The sequence below is a fragment of the Penaeus vannamei genome, chromosome 16 (genome assembly GCF_042767895.1).
Source record: "Penaeus vannamei isolate JL-2024 chromosome 16, ASM4276789v1, whole genome shotgun sequence".
NCBI classification, from domain to species: domain Eukaryota; kingdom Metazoa; phylum Arthropoda; class Malacostraca; order Decapoda; family Penaeidae; genus Penaeus; species Penaeus vannamei.
This window is the reverse complement of record NC_091564.1, coordinates 41,541,951-41,551,950: the sequence shown is the minus strand read 5'-3', so window position 1 is coordinate 41,551,950 and position 10,000 is coordinate 41,541,951. Positions and strand designations below refer to the sequence as shown.

The 10,000-nt window shown below is 41.0% G+C and overlaps 1 protein-coding gene across 3 annotated transcripts in view; it reads right to left on the bottom strand.

Annotated features, from left to right (window-relative positions):
• Positions 1 to 464: 464 nt before the first annotated feature.
• LOC113804699 (trypsin-1-like) overlaps positions 465 to 10,000 on the bottom strand; it is a 42,615-nt gene continuing 33,079 nt past the window's right edge. For 2 of the 3 annotated variants that reach the window (XM_070131488.1, XM_070131489.1), the window contains 5 exons: positions 9,224 to 9,373; positions 7,776 to 7,856; positions 7,036 to 7,152; positions 2,275 to 2,427; positions 465 to 748 (listed from right to left, as the gene is read on the bottom strand). In XM_070131488.1, the coding sequence (XP_069987589.1) occupies positions 605 to 748; positions 2,275 to 2,427; positions 7,036 to 7,152; positions 7,776 to 7,856; positions 9,224 to 9,373 (645 nt within the window). In that variant the 3' untranslated portion in view covers positions 465 to 604. The remainder of the gene's footprint in view (positions 749 to 2,274; positions 2,428 to 7,035; positions 7,153 to 7,775; positions 7,857 to 9,223; positions 9,374 to 10,000) is intronic. The other variant, XM_070131490.1, reaches the window with a different exon arrangement.

The following is a 10,000-nucleotide window of genomic DNA, read 5'->3' as shown; positions in this document are numbered from 1 at the left end:
CACACACACACACACACACACACACACACACACACGAACACACGCGCACACACAAACACACACACACACACACACACACACACACACACACACACACACACACACACACACACACACACACACACACACACACACACACACACACGGACACATTTCGAAAGTATCAGGGCCGACATACATCTATTTTGACGTATATATACATACACACTGTACATACGGTATACACTCACACAAAAAAACAAACAAGCATTTATGCATCCAGGTCTTTAATTCCAAACAAGCAAAGACGATTTAATCTTGGAAATCAAATAATACTAATACTAATAATAATACTGATACTGATACTGATAATAATAATAATAATAATAATGATAATAATAATAATAATGATGATTGACGATGATGATGATGATGATTGACGATGAAAATAATGATGATGATGATAATAATAATAACAATAATAATAATTCCAACTTTTTATTACCATCCCCTATAACAGTAAACCCCACAACCCACAACCCCCCCCCCCCCACCAACACACACACCCAAACAAAAGATGAATGAATTTTACACGTGATTTTCCGCATCCATTCACATCCGGGACCTACACCCGGTGTCCATTGATCCATTCCAGCCAATGGGCGACGTTCGTGTAGACCCCAGGGAAGCCAGGGCGAGCGCAGCCGAGACCCCAGGACACCACCCCAGCCACGACCCCATCGCAGTAGAGGGGTCCACCGGAGTCCCCCTAAAAGAGAGAAAAAGGGCGTTAGCAAATGTTATTTCGAATCTAATTTATTGCGGCGAATGTGGAGAAAAATGCACGAGAATGAATATCTCAATATGTGTTAAATATGTTTTAAATCCTATTTATTGCGGCGAATGTAGAAAATTGAACGAGAATGAGTATCTCAATATGTGTTAAATATGTTTTAAATCCTATTTATTGCGGCGAATGTAGAAAATTGAACGAGAATGAGTATCTCAATATGTGGGATTGTATTTAAACCGGTTGAGTTGGGAAATACGACGAAGATATATTCGATACCGGTTAAGTACGTCTCTCGCATTGTGAAGATCTTCGTTCTCATTCATAACTCTCCTACAGAGTGATGATATTTTTATGAATGAAATGGGAACAGCTGATTTGACAGTCTGAGTTGTCTGTTGCTTTTTTTTCTTTTCCTTTCTTTTATCATTATTATTATTATTTGGTTTAGGATACTTCTTGTGTCATTCTATATCGACTGCAGTCATTTTTCTTTATATATTGTCAATACTGTTGCTCTTTGTTGGCGACGTAGGAATGAAAAGGTTGGCCATATAGGGAGTAGTATGGTGACACGAGAGAGAATGGAGAACAGCGTTGTAGAAGAGCGAATGGTTTTCCGTTGGGTTTTTGGAGTTAAACGGCCCGTTTGTTAAAATTGTGCGAGGTCCGACCTAATGAACGTTCATAAATACAGACATGCACATAGAAATAAATTCATATCGGTCTATACATCTGATCAATATACATTTATCTATCCATTTACGCGGTTGATACACGTGTCTAGACTGAAAAATATGCATTTATCTCTTTACTTATGCAATATCAAGTATGCCAATATTCATAATTTTAACAAACCGGCTGATATTGTAGAGTCGGTGTTATTATCGTAATGAAAAAAAAAAATTAGAGCGAGTTATTTCATATAAGAAGGGCGGTTGATATGAAACGTGATAAGAACTACTATATATATTCTTTCCTGAACGATTCTTTATGATTTGGAAAGTTACAGATGAGAAAGAATCCTCCTAATTAATATTAAGTATCCCTAAGTGACTTACCATATACATATTCATCCGTAAGCCCCACAGGTGCAAAATACGTAGACAATATTAACGACTCAACAAGTGTCATGTGTTTATACCAACGTAACTACGTCTGCCTCATGTGGTGAATTCTATGCTGTTCTGACTCCCACGAACTGTCTTCCTATATCATGTAACTATTGTTTTCTATATCTCAATACGTTGTTTAAATGTTCTGATAAGCGCAGACTCTTTAAAAATCCAATGGATGACTTCAACAAAAAAATATTCGATGATAACCTGACACCTAAAATATTTCAAATATAGTCCTATGGTTCCTGCATTGTATAAAGTTTTCGATATTACTTCATCAGGTATTCTTGATCTATTTAATCCTTATTCAATCTTTATTTAATTTAATCTAAGCCTTATTTAACCCGTGCACTACAATGAACCGCCAAGAATACACATCTTTCTCACCTGACACGTATCGTGGACGCCGTCGCCACCTGCGCAGATAACAGAGGAGTCGACAACAGCTGTGGGTCTGGAGCCGCTGATGATCTCCTTGCAGACGTCGCGTCCCTCCACTTGCAAGGTTGCTTTTAGGAGCACGGGAGACACTGAGCCACTCTTGAAGGTCAGGGTTGTGAAATGGGGGGAAAAAATCCAGGCGTTATGAGAAAGAAAGAAAGAAAGAAAGAAAGAAAGAAAGAAAGAAAGAAAGAAAGAAAGAAAGAAAGAAAGAAAGAAAAGAAAGAAAGAAAGAAAGAAAGAAAGAAAGAAAGAAAGAAAGAAAGAAAGAAAGAAAGAAAGAAAGAAAGAAAGAAAGAAAGAAAAAGGAAAAAAAAAAAAAAACAGGGCCCGGATTCACTAACGCACTGACGATGGTAAAATCACCTGGTTACCATAACTACCATGGTAAACAAACAGCGGTGGTATTCAATAACAACTTGCCACTGGAATTACCATGGTAAATTTTACCAGTGGTCAGAGCACTGGTAACTTTTGGGAAGACGATGTTATCACATGTTATCTCGTCAAAAAAACAATATCTAAGCAAAATTTTGGGTTTGTTTTTACACCTGACGTAACTAACATGATGGCAAACAGATATCACACTGCAGACATAGTGAAGAAATGCAAATTTCACATGAAACTAGCAAGAATAAAATCCACACAAATTCTCGTAAAATTATAGGCCTACATTATACTAGAATGCATGGAACCGATAAAAAAGTGAATTAAAGAATTCTTCTCTGACATAATTATTACAAATGCTATAGGAAAAACTACCCAGCTGATATATAGAACTGGCAATACCAACGCTAAACGAGTATAGCAATATCTGTGTCTGTCGGTTAGGTTTTTGACCTTGTACTTACTAAAGATACTAATATTATGTGAAAAAAAGGCAGGTTTAATTAGTTTGGGGTTTTGACCTTGTACTTCCTTCGCCGCGGAGGTCGAGAACTAAAAATACTACTATTAGTCATTACCTAAGTCAGCTTCCATGACTTTTGGTTAGCCGGGAGACTGACCACTCACTCGCCGCAACCCCTTCAATTACCGAGTCATTAGTGTCGTCTCTCCGGGGGTTGCCATGGTAACGAGCCTGGGGTCTGGTCGCCGGTTTCTTTTACACGTCTTCGTCACGCCATTCGAGTAGGACTCCCAAGCCTTCGGGATTTTCCTCATTTTTTTGCTCATTTTCATTTTTGTAGCGAGAACAGTCTGAGAACTTTAGTGGGAATTGTGCTTTCTAAGTCGTATTCTCATCCATTTTTTATTTTTCTGGCATCTGGAACTTTGGTGGGAATTGTGCTCTCTAAGTCGACTTCTCATCCATTTTTTATTTTTCTGGCATCTGGAACTTTGGTGGGAATTGTGCTCTCTAAGTTGTATTCTCATCCATTTTTTTTTTATTTTTCTGGCATCTGAACTATTGTGGGAATTGTGCTCTCTAAGTCGTATTTTCATCCATTTTTATTTTATTTTTCTGGCATCTGAACTTTTGTGGGAAGTATGCTCTCTAAGTTGTATTCTCATCCATTTTTTTTTTTTCTGGCATCTGAACTTTTGCGGGAATTGTGCTCTCTAAGTCGTATTCTCATCCACTTTTATTTTTCTGGCATCTGAACTTTTGCGGGAATTGTGCTCTCTAAGTTGTATTCTCATCCATTTTTAATTTTTCTGGCATCTGAACTTTTGTGGGAATTGTGCTCTCTAAGTTGTATTCTCATCCATTTTTATTTTTCTGGCATCTGAACTTTTGTGGGAATTGTGCTCTCTAAGTTGTATTCTCATCCATTTTTATTTTTCTGGCATCTGAACTTTTGTGGGAATTGTGCTCTCTAAGTTGTATTCTCATCCATTTTTATTTTTCTGGCATCTGAACTTTTGTGGGAATTGTGCTCTCTAAGTCGTATTTTCATCCATTTTTATTTTATTTTTCTGGCATCTGAACTTTTGTGGGAAGTATGCTCTCTAAGTTGTATTCTCATCCATTTTTTTTTTTTCTGGCATCTGAACTTTTGTGGGAATTGTGCTCTCTAAGTTGTATTCTCATCCATTTTTATTTTCCTGGCATCTGAACTTTTGTGGGAATTGTGCTCTCTAAGTTGTATTCTCATCCATTTTTATTTTCCTGGCATCTGAACTTTTGTGGGAATTGTGCTCTCTAAGTTGTATTCTCATCCATTTTTATTTTTCTGGCATCTGAACTTTTGCGGGAATTGTGCTCTCTAAGTCGTATTCTCATCCACTTTTATTTTTCTGGCATCTGAACTTTTGCGGGAATTGTGCTCTCTAAGTTGTATTCTCATCCATTTTTATTTTTCTGGCATCTGAACTTTTGCGGGAATTGTGCTCTCTAAGTCGTATTCTCATCCACTTTTATTTTTCTGGCATCTGAACTTTTGCGGGAATTGTGCTCTCTAAGTTGTATTCTCATCCATTTTTATTTTTCTGGCATCTGAACTTTTGTGGGAATTGTGCTCTCTAAGTTGTATTCTCATCCATTTTTATTTTTCTGGCATCTGAACTTTTGTGGGAATTGTGCTCTCTAAGTTGTATTCTCATCCATTTTTATTTTTCTGGCATCTGAACTTTTGTGGGAATTGTGCTCTCTAAGTTGTATTCTCATCCATTTTTATTTTCCTGGCATCTGAACTTTTGTGGGAATTGTGCTCTCTAAGTTGTATTCTCATCCATTTTTATTTTTCTGGCATCTGAACTTTTGTGGGAATTGTGCTCTCTAAGTTGTATTCTCATCCATTTTTATTTTTCTGGCATCTGAACTTTTGTGGGAATTGTGCTCTCTAAGTTGTATTCTCGTCCATTTTTTTTTTCTGGCATCTGAACTTTTGTGGGAATTGTGCTCTCTAAGTTGTATTCTCATCCATTTTTTATTTTTCTGGCATCTGAACTTTTGTGGGAATTGTGCTCCCTAAGTTGTATTCTCATCCATTTTTTATTTTTCTGGCATCTGAACTTTTGCGGGAATTGTGCTCTCTAAGTTGTATTCTCATCCATTTTATTTTTTATTTTTCTGGCATCTGAACTTTTGCGGGAATTGTGCTCTCTAAGTTGTATTCTCATCCATTTTTTGTTTTTCTGGCATCTGAACTTTTGTGGGAATTGTGCTCTCTAAGTTGTATTCTCGTCCATTTTTTTTTTTTTTTCTGGCATCTGAACTTTTGCGGGAATTGTGCTCTCTAAGTTGTATTCTCATCCACTTTTATTTTTCTGGCATCTGAACTTTTGTGGGAATTGTGCTCTCTAAGTTGTATTCTCATCCATTTTTATTTTTCTGGCATCTGAACTTTTGCGGGAATTGTGCTCTCTAAGTTGTATTCTCATCCATTTTTATTTTTCTGGCATCTGAACTTTTGCGGGAATTGTGCTCTCTAAGTTGTATTCTCATCCATTTTTATTTTTCTGGCATCTGAACTTTTGTGGGAATTGTGCTCTCTAAGTTGTATTCTCATCCATTTTTATTTTTCTGGCATCTGAACTTTTGTGGGAATTGTGCTCTCTAAGTTGTATTCTCGTCCATTTTTTTTTTCTGGCATCTGAACTTTTGTGGGAATTGTGCTCTCTAAGTTGTATTCTCATCCATTTTTATTTTTCTGGCATCTGAACTTTTGTGGGAATTATGCTCTCTAAGTCGTATTCTCATCCATTTTTAATTTTTCTGGCATCTGAACTTTTGCGGGAATTGTGCTCTCTAAGTCGACTTCTCATCCATTTTTTGTTTTTCTGGCATCTGGAACTTTTCAGTCCCCCAGTCACATCAAGTTTATAGTGATATGAACCTAAAATATAACCCGAATACACTAAAAATTGTGTTAATATTAAGGACCACTCATTCCCTTGTGAAGTTGGTCGCAGGGCAGGGTGTAACTACACCACATTTCACGTAAGAAAATAAAATCCAAGTATAATACAAAACGCAGAAATATACCTTTGATGGACATCCCACCAATACCACATAACATTCTCTTACCAAGACATACCCACCAACATGCAAGTTCACCAACATCACTTCACATGCAAATTCACCAACATCACTTCACATGCAAATTCACCAACATCACTTCACATGCAAATTCACCAACATCACTTCACATGCAAATTCACCAACATCACTTCACATGCAAATTCACCAACATCACTTCACATGCAAATTCACCAACATCACTTCACATGCAAATTCACCAACATCACTTCACATTTCCTAAAAATCAGGAAATACCTCCCAACACCCAAATCTACTCGTACATTTACCTCCACGTAATGTATCCCTCCATTCCTCCCTCCCTCTTTCCCTTACACATTTACTCCACATGCGACAGTGATCTTGCAACATAAACTCACACTCCACATGCGACAGTGATCTTGCAACATAAACTCACACTCCACATGCGACAGTGATCTTGCAACATAAACTCACACTCCACATGCAACAGTGATCTTGCAACATAGATTCTCATTTTTCTCTTCTTTGGCCTCTGTGACGCTTTTTTCCCCTTATTTTTCACGCTCTTCCCAATCTCTCTCTCTTTCTCTCTCTCTTTCTCTCTCTCTCTCTCCCCCTCTCCCTCTCTCCCCCTCTCCCTCTCTCTCCCCCTCTCCCTGTCTCCCTCTCTCCCTCTCTCCCCCTCTCCCTCTCTCCCCCTCTCACTCTCACTCTCACTCTCACTCCACATGCGACAGTGATCTTGCAACATACTCTCTCACCTCTGCCGTGGTGCCCCAGCCCAAGATCGTGCAAGTACTTCCTGCAGGGGGGTCAAAGCCCACGTCTGGCAAGGGGGCCACGGACACCCGCTCCCCCAGGGTGAAGGGAGGAGCTACCTGAAGACGAAGGCAAATGCGATGAATTTATTTCACTGTAGAGATGTGTCTGTGTTATATGGTGATGATGATGGTTATGATGATGATGATGATGATGGGGAGGAGGAGGATAGTGATGATAATGATGGTGTTTGTGATGATGATGATGATGATAATGATGATGATGATAATGATGATGGTGGTAATGGTTATGGTAATAATTATGGTAATGATGATGATAGTGATGCTGATAATAGTAACCATAATGTAAGGGTAGCGATGATAAAATGGTGATAATGGTAATGGTACTGATATGATAATGATTAGGGTAATGCTGATGAGGATGATAAAAATGCTCCTGATGATAATCATCCTGATAATATTATGATGATGATGATGATGGTGATGATGTTCATTATGATGATGATTATGATTATGATGATAACAACGATGACAACAATGAAAATGACAATAATGATGACAACAACAATAACAATAAAGCTAATCACAATAAAAAAAAAAATAACCAATACCATCATAAAAAAACAAGTAAAACCATACCACCCATACCTAGGCCTACATACCCCACCCACCCCCACACCCACCCACGCACCGCAACCCCCCAACCTGCGCAATACACCCACCTGCAACACAGCAACATCGGCGCCCAATTTGGAATCTCCTTGATAAGCCTCATGAGGAATCATTGCAACCACTGGCCGCTCCTTGCATATGAAAAAAGAAATTACTATTGAATGGATAATTGGTATGATACTGATATAGCTTTGTTAGCAATAATTGGTATGATATAGCTTTGTTAGCAATAATTGGTATGATATAGCTTTGTTAGCAATAATTGGTATGATATTAATATTTGTTAGCAAAGGAAGGAATGGAAAGGGAGAAATGGCAAACAAAGATATTATTAGAAAAGGAATGAATGAAGGGAGAGATGCAAATAGTAAATAATGATATTATTATCCAATTAATGGAGGGAGGGAAGATAAAGATGGTATAAAAACAACATGACCAAGTTAATGAATAAAAGTTAAAAAACAACAAAAGAATAAGAAAAAAACGTTATACAAAATATATTTACTAGTTATTGAATGACAAGAAACTGTTACTATCTAATCAATGAAGGAAGAGAAAAAACAAAGATAGTAAACAAAGCTATTGTTATCCAGTTAAGGAAAGAGAGAGAGAGAGAGGGAGGGAGAGAGAGTGAGAGAGAGAGAGAGAGAGACAGAGACAGAGAAAGAGACATAAACAGACAGAAACATACATACAAAAAAAGACAAACAGGCCCCCCCAAAAAAAACAGAGACCGAGAAAAAATCACACACACACACACACACACAAAACACACACACACACACACACGCACACACGCACACACGCACACACACACACAACACAGCATCCCCAGCTCGCCCAGACCTCCGTCACCGCTGCAGGAGGAATATCTCGCAACAGAACGGAACCTCCGACCGATCATCGCCTTCAGGATGCGGTTTCCCGACGGAGGACGCGGTGGTCGCCGCCTCTGGCTCCGTGGCGCTGGAGTCGCGTCGAAATGAGGGCGAAGGAGGTAGGAGAGAGAGGGAGGGATGGGGGAGAGGGGGAGGGAGGGAGGGATGGGGGAGAGGAAGGGAGAGGGAGGGAGAGAGATGGAGAGGGAGGGGAGGGGGAAGGGGAAGGGGAAGGGGAGGGGGAGGGAGGGAGAGGGGGAGGGGGAGGGAGAGAGAGACGGAGAGAGAGAGGGAGAGGGGAGGGAGAGGGAGAGGGAGAGGGAGAGGGGGAGGGAGAGGAGAGGGAAGGGAGAGAGAGAGGGAGAGAGAGAGGGAATGAGGCAGAGAGAGAAATAAATAGATAGATAGACAAACAAACAGACAGACACGCACGCACAACCAGAGACAAACAGACACACCCAAAACACCAAACAAAACACACGCAACAAAACACACACACAAAAAAATAAAAGAAAATAAAAACCTACGACCCCCTCCACACACACTTAGCCTCCCCCCCCCCCACCGCGTCGCGTCAAAACCCCTAAAACCCACAACGTTTCGGAACATTCCTTATCCACCTGTTCGGGTCCCTCTTCCTCTAAGATATTGTGTTCTCCAGCCACGGCCACGATGTCCTCGGGAGCCGCCACGCCCTCGAGACAGTGCGCCGCCGTCAGGACTCTGGACTCGTCTAAAAGGGCGCCTCCACATAGGAACTGAGTCCCGAACTGTTTGGAGAGAGAGAGGGAGAGGGAAAGAGAGAGGGAGAGAGGGAGAGGGAGAGGGAGAGAGAGGGAGGGGGGGAGGGGGAGGGTGAGAGAGAGAGGGAGAGGGGAGGGAGAGAGAGAGAGGGAGAGGGGGAGGGAGAAAGAGAGAAGAGAGAGAGGGAGAGAGAGGGAGAGAGGAGGGAGGGAGAGGGAGAGGGAGAGGAGAGAAGGGAGGGAGAGAGAGAGGGAGGGGAGAGAGAGAGAGAGGAGAGAGAGAGGGAGGGAGAGGGAGGGAGGAGGAGGGAGGGAGGGAGGGAGGGAGGGGAGGAGAGAGAGAGAGAGAGAGAGAGAGAGAGAGAGAGAGAGAGAGAGAGAGAGAGAGAGAGAGAGAGAGAGAGAGAGAGAGAGAGAGAGAGAGGGGGAGAGGGAGGGAGGGGAGAGGGAGGGAGAGAGGGAGGGAGGGAGGAGGGAGGGGAGGGAGGGGGAGAGAGAGAGAGAGAGAGAGAGAGAGAGAGAGAGAGAGAGAGAGAGAGAGAGAGAGAGAGAGAGAGAGAGAGAGAGAGAGAGAGAGAGAGAGAGAGAGAGAGAGAGAGAGGGAGGGAGAGGGAGAGAGAGGGAGAGGGAAGGAGGAAGGGAAGGAGGGAGGGG